This window comes from Ambystoma mexicanum, chromosome 14, assembly GCF_040938575.1.
Source record: "Ambystoma mexicanum isolate Mex_15411 chromosome 14, UKY_AmexF1_1, whole genome shotgun sequence".
NCBI lineage: Eukaryota > Metazoa > Chordata > Amphibia > Caudata > Ambystomatidae > Ambystoma > Ambystoma mexicanum.
Genome location: NC_090940.1, coordinates 663,385,527 through 663,405,740, shown reverse-complemented (window position 1 = coordinate 663,405,740; position 20,214 = coordinate 663,385,527). Strand labels below are relative to the sequence as shown.

The following is a 20,214-nucleotide window of genomic DNA, read 5'->3' as shown; positions in this document are numbered from 1 at the left end:
ATTGGAGACGCTGGAAGTAACAAGCGGGTCTTCCCAAAGCAGCTTGGGACCCTGGGGCATTCCAACAAGCACGCTGTGAGAAACCTGAAGGTGTTTTCCTTCGCTGGTCCTGGGGGATCTGTCATTCAGGTGGCCAGGACATGGCCATCGCTATTGGAACCTGTTACTGTGGGTGGACCATTGCGGCAGGATCACCTGGATGGGGGGTCTTCGGGGAGTGGAAGTGGGACACTGAAGGGCGAGATGCAGTATCCCCTTTCTTATAACACCCTTTCCCCTTCCTACCAGGTAGGATATCGAGAAACTCAACCCCTGCCCCCTCTTTTACAACACAAACATTTTCTCTCGGACAGTTCATCGTGAGCAACAGTGGACTAACACTAGAGCCATATACCTGACATGTTCCAACACAAGGGTCAGGCAATTACTGCTAATTACACACACCTGACTTGCATCACACTTCCCCACACGGATAAAAGGCAGAGCACGAAAGCACACTCTGAGCGAGGACAAACGCACAAGGAAGCGGCTATTCCGGGATGGCAGTTTAAATCAAGGAGAAAGGCGGCGAAACCAGAGAGGACGACAGGGAGGGAATCGCCCTTGCCTTTTCAAGAAAGGATCGTGCCTTTCAGGAACCCTCAAGGAAAAGAAACATAAGACCAGATATACCAGCTGACGAACAATGCAGCATTTGTTGAAGGTACACAGGGCCCTCCTGCAATAATGGCCAAGGCAGGGAGAAGATATTGCCACTGTGGTACCGTCCTTGATTCCAAAAACCAAGCGACGACAATGATCTCAGCACTGCCGTTGAGTTAGGAGAAGCTGATAGCATGCTGGGCTGTACGATGCCCAAGATTGCAAGCGGAAACATTGTATGAACAAAGAACTTAAGTATGATTGAACTTTAAGAAACCAAGAACAGTACAAGAAACAGAGTAATCTTGCGGTGCTCACTCGTAGGTATTGTTTTGGTACCTCAGACTGTGTAAGGGATTACTAAAAGGTGAAGCGAGTGGTCCTGCAATGGGTTGAGTGGAATCCCATGCACATTCAAAAGTCTTCAATCGCCTACATGTTGAAATTGGTCTGAGCCTGGCTGAGTGGGACTAATTGTATAAAAGGGGTCTGAGCTCGGCAGAGGGAGATACCGGGGGGGTAATAGCAAAAATCACCCAGGAAAACATTGGTGTTTAAATTGGACTGATCCCGGAAGCGGGGGACTAATTGTGAATGTTGGGGATCTGAGCCCGGAAGAGGGGGATCCAGGATCAAGAGTAAATCGCCCGACATGAATATCAAAGAAGGAACTTTTTCACTTAATTGTTTATGGACCATCAGGCCCTTTCAGGCAAGAAACATTGCATGAAAGAGACTGGGGCACAGAAAGGCCCTGAAATAGGAGGAAGGAACTGACCTCGTGCCGGAGAAGCATAGGAGTGTGCTGTGGTCAAGTGACCCACCTTGTCACGACCACTTCTTTCCTCATTTTTCACACCCTGATAAAAGTTCAATAAACACCCTTGAACTGTGATCACTTGTGTCTGTTTTACTTTGATACCATGCCTTCCTTACAGTGCCAACAAATGTTTGAATGGTATGAAATAGCTGATGCAGTAAATACCTGACGTTTGTTTGAATGCATTCAAGGCAAAGTACAAATTCAACACCCAATAAGAAGAATGTTTGAATGCAGCCAAGACAAAGTACAAAGGCAAACCCCAACCAAGTACAGATGCATGAGATGCCAGTGTGGGGGAGAGGTGTGAGCAAATGTTACCATAGGCAAATATACCAAGCACCTAACGGTATATGCCATTTTGGTATAGCCAGGCAGCTGAAATTGTATAAAGATTCCTGGCTGGGGAGTATACCAGCCGATCTGCAAAGTTACACGAAATCCTACAGAAAGACTGTTACAGAACGTATTGCTTAAACAAGAACTTTGTGAGCCCAGTGAAGACACAAAGGAACTGTTAGCTAAAGAGACATTTTTGCCATCCTATTTAAGAATCCAAGGCAAGGGGACCGCCCTCTGCATCCAAGGGAGGGTCTTTACCTTGAAGTACATTTTCGTTGGAGTCTTTCTTTTTTGGATTTGAACACTTTTGCCGACATAAAGTTAAAGGCATTTCTTTGCACCCCTTTGTTGTTTTGTTTGTAGTGAGAGGGCAGGATAGGATGTTTTGGACACAAGGACGGCTTTTCAGTTACTGACATCCTGACACAGACATATCCTTCATTTTTGGTTTCTAGGCAGGGAAGTTCCTCTTTAGACTAGGGCCAGAGAGGCACTTTCCCAACACATTTTTTTTTTAAATAAATGTCTTTAACCAAAAACATGGCCACTTTGTGTCTGGCTTTCATTTCTGACATCTCACAATAAGCTGACCCACAATCACAGCAAGGGAAAGCTTCCTTCCTCTTTAATGGAAATAAATCACTGCTGCGTGATGTCCAGGAATGCTGTTTTCATTCTTGCATGGATTTCAAACAGACGTAAGGAAAGCTTTGCTTTGTGTTGGAGCGCTATTGCGTGCAATGCAGAACCCACTCAGCCTCTTTGTTTCATACCTGTGATCTCGGAAGGTGGGAACGACTGCTGCAGATTACTGCTATAAATGATTGTCTGGATCAAAGCCACGCAGGTGAAACAAATGTATCATGGCTAGATGCTTCTCAGTTTGTCTCAATACGGAAAACATGTTTACGCATGCCAAATGCTTCGAAGTCTCCAGACCTGTATGCTGACCTCAGAAGCCCAAGAACCTCAACACACGGTATCAAGGGAGGGTCACAGTGGATTGCATTATAGCAGATATGTCTTATAACAACTCTGGCCTAATTCCTGAGTCTAAATCACACACAAGTGCCTGTCATTCTCAACCCGTAACACATCAGCAACCCCAGGTGCACACACTTTCCCCAGTGACCAACAAGGGGAAGTCTGTGTATCTTATATAACACAGCCAGCTCAGTCTGATGTGTGGGGAGTTTGGTTTTGACTTGGGGGCATGTTTTTGGCAGTGAGTGGAGAGTTGGTACCATCTGGAGAGAATTATTGGGAGGAGGTTGGAGGAAGAATTAATAATTCAGGAGGTTAGAAGGAGAGAGAGAACTATCTCCATCTGGAGAAGAGTATTGTGAGGAGGTTGGAGGAAGATTGAATTATTCAGGAGGTTGAAGGGAGAACTATTAAGGCGTGAGTGGTATTACCACAGAGGGAGCGAAAGGTGGGAGGCGGGCCATGTGGCTAGAGGGGGAGATCAAGCTGCATTTCCTGCGAAGGGGCGAGAAGAACAGGCAACTCTACTATCCTGGGAGACCAGGGAGGTTGTACCGGACCAGGCCAGTCTAGGCCGGATTTCTGATGTTGAAGAAGGAACGAGATGGCTCAACTTCACAAAGAGCAGCAAGGTTGGACAGGTGGAGCAAGAAGGGGGAGTGCACCTCGGGACCAAGACCCTAGAGCAGAGAGGTGTTAGAGGCCGAATCTTGCCTCAGTCTGCCCCCCAGCTCCTTAGGAGGTGCACCTGTGGGAAAGATGATAACACTTTTGTCTACAATTACTAGCCGAAAGCCTTAAGATTTTGTCAAAACTACTCTATGTGGCCCGCTTAGGGCACCTGCTAGTGATTCTAAAGAGGCGGGCTCGGGAACCCCAAAAACCTTTAGTCTAAAAGCATATATCGGGGTAACCAAGTGGACATTGGACTGTGGCGTGAAGGAGACAATTTTAAGGACTCTAAGAGACTTTTTGTCCTTTCTCTGTTCATTGTTGAGATGTTCAGCCCCTGGTTTGTTTATGTAAATAAACATTTGTCTGTTTCTAACTGTCATCCTCCTTGTGGTGACACATAATATGGGATGCGGGCACCGCCTAAATGTTTAACCAAAGTTAAGAGTAATCAATTCTATTACAAACTTTCAAAATTTGTTTTTGGTGCTAGCCAAAAAAGCCTGAATTGCACCGTTATAGGTAACGAATAGCAATGAAACGATAGGGGAATTCCCACATGTGTTTGGCTGTACGCTAGTAGTAAATAATATAGTTTTATTGACTGATGAAAATCAATCAGAAATAGTAATGACAATGAATAAAACAACTTAATCACAACAATGAAATATTATGTCTTGACTTTTATACTTTTTTTTTTTTAAAAGACTTTTATTAATTTTTCAATATAAACAACAATACAAACCAAACACGCAGTGCAATCCACAATCCTTACATTTAACATCAATTGGTCTTTGTTCACTGCCCCCATGCACCCACCCCCTTCGCGAGCCTGTTCATCCTTCACACCCAGTATCTGCCACACATGGATGGGCGTCATTATCGTCAGATTCCTCTGGATCTAACATTGTTCCAAATAGGCCAGATATCAATGTTTTCCATGCCAGCAGGGTACCCACTTCCTCCTCCCAAGACGTGCAACTTGCCTCTTGCCACACCACCGTTTCAGCCTCCGCCCATTTCTGTAATCCTTTCCACCACACCTCCACCCGTGGCTTATGAGCCTTTTTCCATCCCATAGCTATCCTTCGTTTTGCAAGCATGTACGCTAAGTCTTTCAGTTTCCCAACATGCTTCAGCTTCCGAGGCCTAGGAAACCCTCCCAACAAGCAGGCCCAAGCCGTGTCAACGGCGAGTGTGACCCCTTTCTCTGCTAGCTTTTGTACAACTTCTCTCCAGAAACCCTCGATCACTGGGCACGCCCAAAACATATGTGTCATATCAGCATTCTCTTCATCGCACTTAGCCTGTCTCCTGGCATTCCGGAATTTAGATATCCTCAGCGGGGTCATATACGCTCTATGCGTTACGTACAGCTGTATTTGCTGCAATCTGGCATTCCTAGATACTTTCTTATGGTATCCTAGGGCCCGCTCCCACATCCCATCCACCATTTGGGCTCCCACCTCTGTTTCCCAATCCAATCTCAAATGTGTCAAATCTTTTCCAGCCTTAGTCATTACCATCTCATACAATCTAGAGATTTCATGCCCCCCCTCAGTTGTATTATATATCACCCCCATGATGGCGTCTGGCTCCTCTGCCAGAATTGTCTCAGGCCACATTATCCGAATCTTCCGCACCAGCCTGTGATATGTAACATATTGGCCCCCATATAGTCCCGCCTCAAACTCCCTGATGGCCCCCTCATGCCATATATCACCCAACGTTACCAGTCCCACTGACTCCCAATAGGTTCTAATAATCACCCTCAGTTGCTCACCTCCTCCCGCCAAAGCAACCAGAGGTACATGCGGGGAACACGGGAGCGGGTCCCCCGTCATTATACATGCTCGTCGCCACATTTTCCACCCAAGCCTCACCATCCCCGGGTACTCCCTAATTACTGACTCAGGCAACCAGATAATTTCTTTCAGGTAAAAGGGGGCACAGCCATGCCCGAACAAGTTCCGGGGTTGCTTCATCGGAGAGCCATTTGGCCACAAACTGTAATTGACTCGCTATATAATAGGCCTCAAAATTAGGTAGCTTGACACCCCCTTTTTCATGAAAGTTCTGCAACTTCCAGAGCGCTACTCTATTCCGGGTACCATGCCACAGAAAGTCCCTACACACACCATTTAATTGAACAAAAAACCTCTTAGAAATCATATGTGGAATATTGCTAAAATAATGCAAAAGCCTGGGCAGAACCACCATCTTAAGCATCGCTCCCCGCCCCATCATCGCTAAGGGCAGCTTCTCCCAAAAACTCATGCATTTGCAGATTTTTTCAACAGCCATCCCGGTATTACACCTGTGTTCCTCCTCTGCCGTGTGGCACACATCTATTCCCAGGTAGCGGAAAGAACCCACAGTCCACGGCACCCGCAACACGGGCAACCTTTCCGCAGGGATTCCTCTGTAACTGCCCAACGGGAAAATGCTCGATGTTTGGGGGTTCACCGCTATACCGGACAACCTCGCGTACCTTTCCATCACCTCCAGAATATACTGCAGGTTTTCTTCCGGGTATCTCAAATATAATAACAAATCATCCGCATACAGGGATATCAGGTGCCGTTCCCCCCCCAACTTCGATACCTATCGTATCGTATTGCTGCCTCAGGTACAGTGCCAGAGGCTCCAGGGCCAAAATGTACAACATCGGGGACCAGGGGCACCCCTGTCTAGTGCCCCTGCTAAGTTGCCGACTCTCAGATATCACTGTACCCGTCCGCACTCTGGCCAGTGGCGCACTATACAGCATCGCGGCCCACCTAATGTAACCCGGCCCCATTCCGTACTCTCCCAAAGCCGCCAGCAGCCACGCCCATCTGACCGAATCGAAAGCATTTACCGCGTCCAACGACACGATTGCCATCTCTCCTTCATTGTCACAGCCCCATTCGATCACCCGATGGAGTCACCTGTGGTTGTGAGTAATGTTCCTGTCCGGGACATAGCCCGTTTGGTCCGGGTGGATCAATTTGCCAATTACTTTCCGCAGTCTATTCGCCAGGACAGCTGTTAATATCTTGCTGTCCTGGTTCAGCATCGACAACGGCCTGTACGATCCTCAGCTATGCCCAGGTTTATTAGGTTTAGGGAGCGGTATTATGACCGCCTCTCTGAGCGACTCCGGCAACCGTCCCACTTCAAACGCCTCATTGAGCATTTCCAACATTGGGGGGAGCACTTCCGCCCCATATGCTTTATAAAATTCACTAGGTAATCCATCTGCTCCTGGGGTCTTACTAGTAGGTAGCTGCCTAACAACCTCCTCCAACTTCTCTAACGTAATTGGAGCATCTGGTTCTTCTCTTTCCTCTGCGCTTATCTTAGGCAACCCAATGTCTTGCAGAGTTTCTGACATTTCATCCCGGCTGCCTCCTCCTCTATCCCCATATAACTCTCTATTGTAGTCCGCAAATTCCCTGTTTACTCCCTCTTGGGTGTCTGTCACCTCCCCATCTTCTCTGGTTATTGTCCTAATCGGGGGCCTCAGGGTTTCACATTTATATAGCCACGCCAAGAGACAGCCCGTTTCATCTCCACCCGCATGTTGTCTCTCAATGTACTTTTTGTAATTGAGGTTACAGAGCCTTTCCCAGTATTCCGTGCACCGTTGCTGTAGTTTAAGCACCAGCTCGGTGTCCATGCATTCTCTTTTTAGTTCTCTCTCTAACTCGCCTTCCACTCTTTGTAAATCAGCCAGAACCCCATCCTGCAGGCCTTTCGATTTAGCAATGGCCACCCCCCATACCACCACCTTGAAGGCCTCCCACAGTGTCCCCGCCGAGTCACCGCTGCCTGTATTCACCTCAAAATAACTAATGATTTCTTCTCTTATATCTTCCCGAAAAGCCGGGTCTTTAAGCTCCTCCACCAGGAGGCGTCACGTCGGAATCCGTGCCCTAGGGTGGGCGTACTGCCACCCCACCATCAGGGGCGAGTGATCCGACAGGACCCTCGCTTTATATTCTATGTGAGCGATCTCTATCATTACCTCCGACGTGGCAAAGACATAATCAAGTCTAGTGTGCAGCTGTTGTGGGGCCGAGTAGTGTGAATACTGTCTCTCAGTAGGGTGCTTAGTTCTCCACACATCTACCAGTCCAAAGTGTCTTGTCTTTTATACTTATGCTTCATACCAAGTACTTCAGATGCAGAGTGTGTGGCCAATGCGTTATCAGATTGTGTGTCTATCTTCACGGCCGACTCTATAAAATATACTGAATTTTGTGTCACTACCAATTTTGCTTTGCCATGGCATATGTATCAATTCGTTTGCAGTATCATATCAAGTTACATAGCTGTATCGAACTGAAGCAAAATCTAGCCAAATAAAGCCTATTTAAAAAAAGGACAATAATCACAAACGGAATTAATGGTGTGGCATTTAGAAAACTATTGTGTTGTTATGAAATTATAAGTATAAGCAGTGCAATTGCGCTAACTTGTCTTAAAAAATAATTGATACTCTTCCAGACAAAATTTGTTATACAACAATGTGTGCAAATGGAATTGTTTTTGCGAAGTTCAAGTGACTTATTCAGTGAAGCGCCATTTTTGTCTTCTGTTGCCCTACTTTAGTGTCTGTACAAGTTCTGCACCTGTGTGGCATGGGTTGTATTTCGACGGCAGGATCTGACCCTGATTCAGGAAGAGGTTGGCAGGATCCTACGTTCCGACACATTTAATCCCGCCCTGAGGCTGAAGGGGGACTTGGAGGAGAGCGATTCAAAACTTTCCATCGAAAATAAGAAAACTGCGTATGTGAAAACAAATATAGTTGGGCTTTTATCCCTACTGTTGGGGCACATGACAGTCCATGTTATAATCTGGTTTAAATTGTTGTTTATGGTTTGGTGTATTATGAAAATATGGGGCTTTCTGAGTGTGTATCTGAAGACATTTAATAAATTTAAACAGAAATCAATCCACCTGCTTCTTACAAACATGACATTAAATGTTCTAGTCTTTAAAAATAACAGTACTTTTCATTGCCTTGCCAATATGATATATTATATGATATGAGAAGTCATTTATAACACGTCTGTACCAAGTGTTTCTAGGCATATCCCCATAAATGCCCCAGCTATCCCCATATCAAAGACTTATCCCCATAAAATGCTATTCGCCACTCTGAGCAAAATCTGATTTGGTTAATACTGCTCCATTAAACGTAATCATTTAAGGATATGTGATTAGTGGAATTTTATTAGCATGACCTTTTTGAGAAGTGTCCCTTCCATCTGGCCTAGTCACAGCTACCACAACTGTGAAGTGTATGTGTGTCCTTAGAACCTTATAATCCCTGTGTACAGTCCTGAGGCCCTGCACTCAACATGTACACTTCAAGTCGCTCCACTGGCAAAGCTTTGAATGGACCAGCTCTCTGGTGGCCTGCCTCTTCCTTTGAATCTTTTATGCCACTGTTCTGGATGAGATGCCCCTTTTTTAGATTTACATTTTCATCATGAATTTATCTGTGCACTTAAATAAAAATATGAACACCTTCCCATGCCTCTTAAAAGCACTTTACAAAGTCTGTTTCTCTCCTCCAGCCTGCTTGCCAAAAGCCACCTTTAAAATCACCTGCACACTTGGATGCTGGACATTTTGCTCTCTTATTACCTGAAACTTTGTTGAAATGTGTGACAGCCACCCCTGTTTGAGCTCTGAAGCCCATCTGTGCGCACAGTGAGTCCTGTAAAAATGTCAGCATGTTGCCCTCTGATAAAGGATATTCCCACTGGATCATCATAGGAAGAGAAATTAGCGGCATACGGTAGACTGAAGGTTCCACGTAGCTGTCCAGGTGCCTGACCATGTCCTCCCTTTAATCTGACCTGCCTCCTCATAATACTGTCCCCAGGCTGAACTCCATAGTTCAACTGGACTTTCCATACCATGTTCCCTTATGTCACATTTGTCATTTATGTCACATATTCCATTATGCCACACGTTCACAATGTTGTATAGCCTTAGGAAGTACTGTGGTTCCTCTCCCGGGAAGTGAAAATGCTGCTTAAAGAAAAGTCTCTTTCAGAAAAAGATTCACTGCTTCTCCTGGTATCAGGGACTGAGGTCATCGTGGGCTTCATAGGACGCCTCCCCACTCTTTCTCCTTCAGGTCGGCGGTGGGTAAGACTCTGCAGTGATTTCCTTGATGTGATCTTCGAGGTGATCTCTGCCCAGGGAAGACTTTCTTCTTCAGTACCAGAATAGGCAGGGGTTTGTACTTTAAGTGAGCCATTCCTCAGAGTCCGGGATATTGGTCAAGGAAGCTCTGTAGGGGGATACGCTGACCATCTACTCGTCCTAGGATCTCAACCCCTAGTCCTGTTGGGTTGGTCCATTCCAAACCTTGTGGGCATTTCTTTCCTACTCCTCCTATAGGCTCCCGGCTTCACCTACTCCTATTCCCATCTCTAAACTTTCAATGACCTCCATCTGTTTCCTTTACAGAATTCCATTATTTACTAACCACCAGTGTGTGCATTCTCCCATTTATACTCGCTTAGTAATCTTCTTCGTTTGTGCAGGCTGTGTCACAGATGGCTCAAGGAATACTCTGAGTCTCAGAGACGGTTCAAGGGTATTGAATGGGTTCTCAGGGCCATATGGCCATCCTTCCCTCTCCCTCCTCTAGAAAGCATGAATCCTTGATAGCCAAGACATCCCCATTCCCCAGGTTAGTATATACAGAAAAATGACCCCTACTGTCTAAAATCTGGTCTATCCTAGCTGGCTGGGATTGCCTAAAGGCAATAGCCTTGACTCTATTTCCTCCCTGAGGGACTTCCTAGACTAGCCTACACTATTACAATGGTTAGTCGACTAAAAGGGAGAATGGGCCGTGGCTTTCAACCATGCTACCCAAATCAGTTTTCTCCTGATCGTGCCCACATACTCCTCCCTCTCTGATGGGTTCTCCTTATTACTCTCCTCTTTCTAACTGCACCCACCTCCACTCCCTCTACTCCTTGCACCTTCCTCGGCTGTCCCTCTGATGGTTCATTCTTTTACTACTTCCTGCTTCCATCCTTTAATGTTGCCACTCTCTCCTCCAGACTGCTCCCTCTTACACACTACTACTCCTGCATCCACACTATTACTCCCTCCTCCTGACTTCTACTCCATCCTCCAGATGACTGTTCCTTCCTACACACTACTTCTCCATCTTACACACTACTACTCCTACCCTTCCCTGGTTGGGCACCTGGCCCCGTCTACCCCCTGCACCCCCCGGGAGGCATCATCATTAGTGATCTCTTTAAAGAGTGGGCTAAGCCCCACTGCTTTTCTCCATGTGAGGAGGCCGTGCTGCAATAATGATGGCCCGAGTTGCATAGTTTCCAAGATCATGTTGGGGACCAGTGCTCGGTTCTCCTCAAGGCAATAACAGTTTATTTGGTTGTTCCTGTTGGCATATGGCAGCCGCCCCAGCCTCACTGCAGTGCTGCAGAAGGTGGCGTGCAACATATGACATCTGTTATCACCGCCTAAGAGCTTGGGCTCCTCATTTGGTTGCTTCCTCTCTCCCAATCGTGTTTGTATGTCTCTTGTGAAGGGCTCATGGGAGATGTATCGGAGCTCCTATTCTCTTTCCGCTGGCTCTCTCCCTTGGATTTGGTATGGGTTTTTGTGGGGGTGCTGATTGATAGTTGCTCTAGCGGTGGTCTTCTCCCGTGACTGGGGTGTCTTTGTAATTTCAGAAATAAGCGAAAACCTGGTCAGCAGTTTGGTTAATAGGCATTGGGTGATGCAAGGAAAGGGGACTACGTTAGTCGCTACGGTGAGTAACTCATAATGTACTGCATTTGGCACTTAGGGATGGGACAAGAAATGGGGACCTCCCTGTGGTGCTGGAAATGCATTGGAGGGACAGGGCCTCCCTGTCCTTGTCCTGTAGTCCTTTTTTCATTTGTGTTCTGTATTGTTTTCTGCCCCGGAGTCCATGTGGGACTCCTGGCAGTGCAGCTCTTCCTGTTTTTGGTTTCGTGTACAGACCCATGGGATACCCTTATGGCACCTATGGGTGGGGGTACAACCCTGTGCCCCTAGTGTATGTTTTTGGGCACCTGTGTGTGGCCCCCAGAGCGCAGGGTATGGGCTGGTGGCAGCTCCATGTTGAATTTGACAGGTGCTCTGAGTATCCTCCATTTTGGGATACCCAGGCCCTGCCATTGGAATCAGTTGATTCCTGATAGGAAACAAGATGGCCCCTGTGGCCTCTTGCTTTCTATTGCCTGTTACCTTGTTTTCCCAAAGTCCTGGGAAGCCCTGATTCTGTCGCTTCCCCCTGACTGGCTGTTGGGTGGAAGTTCCATATATGGTGTTGTTGTGAAGTCCAGTCCAGACTGGCTGGAGCCTTCCCAGTGACTGTATGTTGTGGGTACACCCTGTGGGTGGGACCTGGGTGAATGGAGTGTGTGACGAATATGCACTTCTTGTTGTGTATGTCTAGTTTCTGGCATGTGAGACAAAGACTGCAGCCCTGCCCGAAACTGGCCTGAATGCAGTGTGTAGTGTTGAATGGCTGAGTACCTGTCCCAATACACATAACTTGTTGTGAGTGTCTGGAGAGAAGTGAATGGCCTGAATGCACTATGCACCTGATTGGCTACCTGCCTTCATGAATGCCCTTTCGACTGATTGGTTGCCTGAGTGTGACCCAGCAGAATGAATGGGAGATCAACTAGTATATCTGGGGGCCTCTCACTGCTAGAATTTGTGTTCAGAAGCTGAAGAGAAACTGGAGTTGAAATTGAAACTTAACCTTGAAGCCCTACTGGAAGAGAAGTCTTTCTGCTGCTCTACTTCACCAATCTGAAAGCTGCTGTGTCTCCAAGGACTGACCCAGAGAGGACGTGGTTAGGCGCCCTCTTCCCGAGCTACGAGGGACCATCGTGCACTGCTAATCTTTGCCAGCGCTCCCTGGTAGACAGACCTACGACAGGCTGCTGACCGGAGACGGGGACCGCCGTGGAATCACAAGGAGAAGCGCCCGGACACTGTTGTCCATCACCGTTGACGACCGCCGTCGCCGACCGAAGTCGCCATGCTCCCTTTGCCTAAGTAATATTTGATCCAGGGACTCTCTCACCTGCACCGTCGACCGTTTTGTCCCGCCGGAGAAAGCCGAGGCCGCTGACGCGCCGAGGAGCATCTGCCAGCGGGTTTCCGCCACCTAAACACCACAGAGACACCGACGACTCGACACCCTTGCTGGGCCACAGTTCTTCAAATTCTTTGCGGTCCAGAACTATCGACACCGAGGTGCCCTGCACGCCTCTTCCTTGCAGGACACCAACGCTCCGTTGTCGACGAGCACCGCTAGGAACGAAGCTGCCACTTCACCGTCGTTGTTCAACGCTTTTCCTCGTGGGATCTCGACGATCCATGGCTCCTGCCTTTAAAGGGAGCCGCTCAAGAAGGATCCGTCGACGACCCGACGACCTCTGCTATTCCAGGTACATTGAGGTGGTAGAACTATTTTAGAAGGAAATAAGACTCTTGTGAACAATATATGGACTGGGCTTGTACGATATATCTTTATTTTCAGGTTGGCCAGGTGGGGGGATCTCCACACAGAACTGTGTCTAACGGTAGGGGCCAGTATTCTGCCAATTGTTCTAACCAACTGCTTTCCTCCTATGTCTATTGTTGGTTACCTTTATTAAGTGATTTGTGTGACATTTAACCACAGTACAGTTGATGCACTTTAATGAGATCTGATAATAAGTGTGGTACCACTTAGAACTGTATATATTTGCCATTGTAAATTCACTGAGCACAAAGTTAGTTATTGTGATTGTGTACATAACCTTGAACTTAATTATATAAAGACTGTGTTTTAACTAATACAGTGTGTGGACGTTCCTTTGTGGGGGCTTGGGGACTACACTGTACTTAAGAACCAGTCTGCATCACCTCCTGAGAAGCTAGACCCTGATTACTCGTCCATTGCTACCAACAATAGAGAATCTTGGCTGGGGTCCTCTGTGCCTCTCCTCTGCCATATAGAGAGCAGGAGTACAGACACCCCCCTCCAGTCTTTACACTCCCAACTGCCATTGTCCCTCTCTGGGGTAGGACTGGCTCTGGATTCTTCATCGGTAGGCTTGCCACCACAGGCTGAAAAGGGGTAACCACCACCTCTTGACAAGGGCAGGGTGCTGGCCTTGCCCTAACGACTGTGTTCTCCCGCTCAGTACCTTGGCATTCTCTCTCCTTCATCCCATTAAGGACAATTATCTTGCATCTACTTATTTATTTATTTTTTTATATTTTTTATAATGTGCTTAATACCGATACGAGTTCGGTTTCTAAGTGCGGATCCGGGATTCGAACCTCTGTTGCTCTGCGTGGTCTTGCTTCAAAGACCAGCACGTTGCCCCTGTGCTATCCTCCGTTCACGAAGGAGAGTTTGAGAGAGTGAGAACACTACAGAGTTCTCACACTATCGCCTGCTTCAGCCCTTTGGCCATGTCTGTGACACTTTCGCTTCCTCTCCCCTCTTGCCTTCTTGACTCTTTTGACACAACTTTCCCCATTCTACAGGTCGTCCTAACTATTTCTGGCCACCATTCCCTCCTTAAATGGAGCCCCAGTTATTTTGGCTCCTCAGTGTGGTCTCTTGGTTCTCCCCTCTAGCTCTCAGGCTCCAGTGTGGCCCAGAGGTATAGACAGGGTAGGGCCTGAGCAGGCAAGGCCCACCCAGATGTCAATGTCACTGCAGTGGGCCCAAATACATTAGCTTAAGGGCCCACTTGTTAGACAATGCTAGCTACGCCTCTGGTGTGGCCAATCTGTCTGGACCTCCCTTGCTTGCTCCTGGGCCTTCAAACAGCACCATCTTCTTTATCTGGCCCCGAGCACCTAATCCAACTACTTCCAGTCTCAGACTGAGCTCTTGGGCTTCTAAATACTGTTAGCCCTACCTTTCAGCCTGTCTCTGATGAAAGTGTTTGTGCTTCTTCATGTTTGACCACTTTGTCCTTTTGTGTGCGTTCTGAGGCCTATAGGCGTGTAGCGCTGTACAAGAACAAAAAATAAATAAATAAGTTGATTCTTCTGCAATGGCGATTGACAGTTGGGCTCTAACACTGGTATGGCTTATACTTGGAATTGCCCGTCCCTCCTCTTTGGCATTATTCCCTCTGTCTGCTGGATCCTGGACCTGCCTTCCAGCCTCTCTCTTGGGGAAAGGAGTACAGTTGTGTCTCGTCCGGCAGATGCTGTAGGGATGGAGTGATGAGTCCCACCCCTGAGGGAATGCTCCTGGTTCTGATGTGGGACACCGGCTGGCTTCTGCCTCAGGGGCGTCCTCTTTCTGGTTGTCACACCCTAGCCCTGTCCCTGGGTGGACTCACTGAACCTATCTTTTCCTAACTGTGTGACAGTAGTGGCCTTGTACGATGGATGGATGGATGGGTGGATGGGTGGATGGATGGATGGATGGATATGGGTGGGTGGGTGGATGGATGGATAGATGGGAGGGGTCCTTGCTTGGATGTTAACAGGCAGGTTTTCCTTCCTAATTCAGATACCCCTTCCCCACCTCTGTGGATAGTATTCCTGCACCTATACAAGGAGAGCTGAGCATGCTGGGACTGATGGATAACTGCATGTCAAGTTCCTAAATGGGCCAGTAACTGCAGAGTCACCAGCTTTGGTGAAAGTGAAAGCCCAACGCTTTAAGTTTGGAGAGAGCCTAATTTCCCTGGATCCTGCATGATCTCTTCTTCCGAGGTGCTGGGGCTGTGCCACATCAAGGGGCCCAGCCCCTAATTGGCGCCATATGACTGTCCACCACCCTAAAACAGGGACTAAGGGCCTCATCATGAGTTGGGCGGAGCAGTAAAACGTGGCAGTAACGCTATTACAGCAGCATTTACCGCTCCACCCAATCTCAAGTTGAGCGGAAAGTGGGCATTATACCTCCAGCTTTTTTCTGGAGGTAAAAATGTCCCCTTTCCGCACGTTTTCAGCACTATTAGCGCAGCGCTAATAGCAGCAAGAAACCCCCATTGGGTCCAGTGGACCCAATGCGAATGGGGATTTACCTCCCCACTGCAACTCAGGATCTTGCCCAAATTGCGCCAAACCGAGCTGTGGTAATGCTGATAGCGTTGGGCGGGATCCCGGCACAATTAGCACCGCCCAACTCATGATGAGGCCTTAAGTGAGGGTGCTGAGGGGATCCTCCCAATACCATCCCCTGATCCCTCATCTGCTAGCTTGGGGGGGGCATCGGGTACCCTTGGAGGTCCCCAGAGTGAGGCTGGGGACTTTGTTGTACTTACTTAAAGAAAAGTACTTTTATTTGCACAATTTGCTATCATACATTGGGAAACACAAGATCCTATTTTCTATTGCACCGGGCATTGATTACTGGGATAAGGATCAATGAAGACTGAATAATGATGGCATTGAGATCTTGGGGCAATGATAATTGATATGCGTAATTCCTATGGTCATAGTAACTGGGGCAGAGATTACGGACCCACAAATTATTGAAGGCAGCGTTTAAGGGCAAAGTGAGTTTTCAGACAATGAGCAGGCATTTCAAATCATGACAACTACAGGAGCAGTGATCACTTAGAGAGTCGCTGCGGCTCCAGTAATTGTTGTAATATTAAGTGGCCTTGTATAGTGCATTTCTGCCATTCTAATGGATGTGTCCTCCCATGGATTCCTAAATATTTCTTTGAGATCTTCTGAATATGTCTACTCCGAAGACGGGTTTTAAGAGGTATGCAGACTGTGACTTGAAGTTGTTGAACACAGATCCGCACAGGATATGCCTCTGGTGCTTCGGTAAGGAGCATAAGATCATTGAGTATGGCTCCTGCCAGTCAATGACAAACAAGGCCTTGAAAGAGAGGAAGATAAAACCTGATCTAGGTCAATCGGTCTCAAAGGGCCTCATTACGAGTTTGGAGGCAGCCATGCCCTTAATAAGGGCATGGCTGCCTCCAAACTCGGGTCCCATAGGGCTCAATGGGAATGGGGGGCATGCTAACAACGGGCCCATTAATGACGGGCCCGTTTTTAGCATGCTGGTCCCCTCGCGGGACCCGCAAAGGACGTCTGGTCTGACCAGACGTCCAGAGCGGGTCCCGCGAGGGAACCTCGTAATGAGGCGGTACGGGGTTAATGGCACCACTACTCCTTCGAAGAGGCAATCTTCTGAAGGCATAAGTTTGAGGGACAAATCACGCGAAAGTCCTAAAAAGTGTTCCAAACAATCAAAGAAGTTGAGGTCTATGAGCAATTTTCATTATTCTTCATCTTCACTAAAAAGATCAAAGAAGATTTGCCAATGTTCTTCGTCTTCCGACTCCTTGTCCGACTAGAGACCGGTATGTTTCCCAGATAAATCTGCCCGAACCACAGATTGGGAAAAGTTCTGTCAGAATATGATGGCCGCCATTTCGAAGACGCCACTCATGGTCCCTGCTGAAAACAGCTAACGATCCCACCGCGCCCTCAAATGCTGCAGGTAATTGTTGAAGGCTCTGACCCCCGTGCCCAAAAGCCTCGGTCAGAATGCTGCTGCGATGCCTACTCGAGTAGCATTGGCAGTCTCACGCGTAGGGAGTGAATCAAGCCGAAGACTTTGATATCTTCAGACAAACTTGACGTCAAAGCCATGAACGTCGACCTTGTATCCAACTTCAGGGTTTAAGCCACAGTAGATGAAGGACTTTGAAAAGTCTTTTGGATCTATCTTCGAGGAAGGTGATGACATTGTACCCTTCAAGTGCGAATGTTTTGGCACACCTAATATCCCTGAAGAGCTCATTCCTAGGGAATCTCATTTGGAGGACTTGGCCAATTGCCTGAAAAAAGCCAGTGGCTTGAACACTTCCACTGAAGTGGAATTTAACTCACCTGACAGCACTGCCCATCCAAGTACTGAATCCAGGACAGTTATGAACAGGAAAAACAAAGTGTCAGGGTACACCCGCTTGTAAGTGTGCTTAGAGCCCAAAAATGAACTCCTTGGCATACAGCGTGACTAGTAAACTGAGGTTTTCCCCTTAACTTCAAATAAGTACATGTAATCAATTGGTTGTACTAATTACGCATGCTTGTCTGATGTGTGTATATATAGAGCTACAGTTGTATTCAACTAACAATAGTTCCAACACAATCAATTGTAGTCTACAAAATTAGGTTTATTATTTGCCAATGTGGTCTTGTTCACAGCCTACACATATTTCGACACAGCGTCTTTGTCAAGGCTGTTATTGATAAAGAGCGACCACTCTGTTACTTTGTTTCCTTTGCTTTCACAATTATCGCTTTCACATTAGAGTTCACAATGGAAAGTTGAAGCTTTCGCTTCAGCGCGTCTTTCATCCTACGCTTGTCCTTCACTTGCAACAAATTATCTCTAGCGCTTGGCATCTTTCACCAACCAGGCTCTGATCTCACTTTGAACTCCCTGGTTGTATTTACTTCAGCGTAGCTTTTGCGTTTATGTTGTGCCGAGGGCTGGGCTCCTCTCCTGCCCCTCAGACACTCTTGGGTTGCCTCGCTGTCCATGCAGAACGAGCACCACTTAAAGGACTTCCCTTCAGAGATCAGCATAATATGCGACCCCTTTCTGGCTCTTTGGAGACACGGCTACCTCGCCACACTTTCTCTTGCCTTCTCAAACCACAGGCTCTCAGCGTTGCGGCGCTCCATTCTCCGACAGCAGATCTCGGGGTGCTTAGGCTTTCCCAGTTGCCTGTCGGCTCGTTCTCTTCTCTGACTCGGGTTCCTTCTCGGGATCCAACTCGTGTTCTCTGTTTCTTGCAGCTACTCCTTTTATACACCAGTGGAGTATTAACAGGCTTTAGGTGGACACAATCTTCACCCAGTGCCTGACTTCGCCTGACCTTGTTAGTGGGACATTCATGAAAATAGTAGAGTGCCTCTGAATGTGGTTTAATCGTTTTAATGGCACTGTGATGTTTTGGAAAGGAAGAGTATACTGGTGAAATGCTCCTCTTCCTCGTCTCAGTCCTTACGTCAAAGGAATGGGGAAAGTGGGTGTCTGGGGAACAGTAAGCCATATAGGCTGAGGAAATGTCAGGTAGGGGTGTGTTAAAAAATGTGGGATACTATGTCTCACCTTTGGGTAATCAATCCCCAATCCCAGAGGACCCTCTACCCAGGTGATCCCCCCCCACCTCGCTAGTCTGCCCCCAGGGTGGGGATCCAAAAGCGATGGCCCTCCCCTGACCACCTGTTTAGAGGATCTCCCAGGAGTGGGAAGGGAAAACCCCTCAGGTTTTTCACACATGCTAGCCAAAAGGGTGTTCTTTGCTGGGAGTATGGTGCGCAAGGCCATTAATGCATCTTGCACATTAGCAAAAATACATTCACTTCGTGGAATGTAATCTCCTAGGTAGCCGATAACATACCGGAAGGAAAGATGAGGGATGGCTTTACCAACATCATTAGTGATGGCAAGGAGGCAGCATGCCAGTCACTCTAATTGGGGCTGGATGCCCTGGACTGCATTGGCCATTCTATGGGATCCAAAAGCGATGAACCTCCCCAGGCCACCTATTTAGAAGATCCCCAGGGGGTGGGAAGGGAAAAACCCTAAAGTTTTTCACATACCCTTGCCCTATGCGATTTGGACGGGATTGCTTCACACAGCAACCTCGAAAGGAAATCTTTGTTACTTTGTTCCCAGCCCTTTCGATGTTCAACTGAGAAGCCGTAGGGTTTTAAGTCCAGAAACCATCGCATTACTCTTGAGTTGGACTCCTTTCTTTGGCTGATCCAGACAAGGGGGGGGAATGATCTGTGATTAATCCAAATTGTCTGCCTAATAGATAGTACTTCAAGTGAAGGCTGGCCCATTTAATGGTTAATGCCTCGAGTTCTAAGACCGAGTCATTCTTTTCCCTGGGGAACATTTTATGTCTGGAGTATAATATTGGATGTTCCAACCCGTCCTGGTTCTGAGACAAGACAGCACCTAGTCCTGATGGGGAGGCATCGGTTTGAAGAATACATTCTTTAGAAAAATCGGCCACTTTTAGAATCGGGCTTTGACATAGGGTTTGATTTAGAATGTTACAACAAACTTCTTCCTCATCGCTCCATTTGATTTTCTGTGGTTCTGCATTCCTCAATTTATCAGTCAGTCTGGTGGTCTTATCATAGAAGTTGGGAATGAAGCTACAATAGTAGCTTATAAACCCTATAAAGGCCCTCAAATCTTTTTTTGTCCTGGGTGTAGGTGTTTTAAGGACAGCTCGTACCTTTTCCTGCTGGAGTTAGACGATACCATTTACTTAAAAAAATCCCAGATATTTTACAGCGGATTGTGCTAACTTGCACTTTTTGGGATTGACAGTTAGTCCAGCTTGTAAACCGAATGGCAGTACCTTAAAGTGGAACAATAATATAGAGGTCGAAAAAGCAGTAGTCCTACGTCCCGTCCCCTATCCTCCATGCTTATGGGACATCTCTCCGTCCTGTAGGACGGGACCGGAGCACTTTGTAAAAAGCATCCAAATTTTTTTTCAAAAATGTGTCCCTCCTCTCTTTCCTGCGCGGGGCCCGGCACGTGGCCGTAACCCCTCCCACCTTGGCTCCGCCCCATGCATCACCCATCAGTCCTTTTCTTTGCAGGATCGGGGCCGGATGCACTTGCATCCTTGGAAGATTTTCTTCCCTTTTTCTTTTTTTTCCTCTCTGGCTCTCGCTAGCGTTCGTTTACTAGTCTGTCA

General features: G+C 47.4%; 1 protein-coding gene across 5 annotated transcripts in view; it reads left to right on the top strand.

The window, feature by feature from the left end:
- PPP1R36 (protein phosphatase 1 regulatory subunit 36) overlaps nucleotides 1–20,214 on the top strand; it is a 383,705-nt gene that overhangs the window by 234,057 nt on the left and 129,434 nt on the right. For all 5 annotated transcript variants that reach the window (XM_069638208.1, XM_069638211.1, XM_069638210.1 and 2 more), the window contains one exon: nucleotides 8,057–8,235. In XM_069638208.1, coding sequence (XP_069494309.1) covers nucleotides 8,057–8,235 — 179 coding nt within the window. The remainder of the gene's footprint in view (nucleotides 1–8,056; nucleotides 8,236–20,214) is intronic.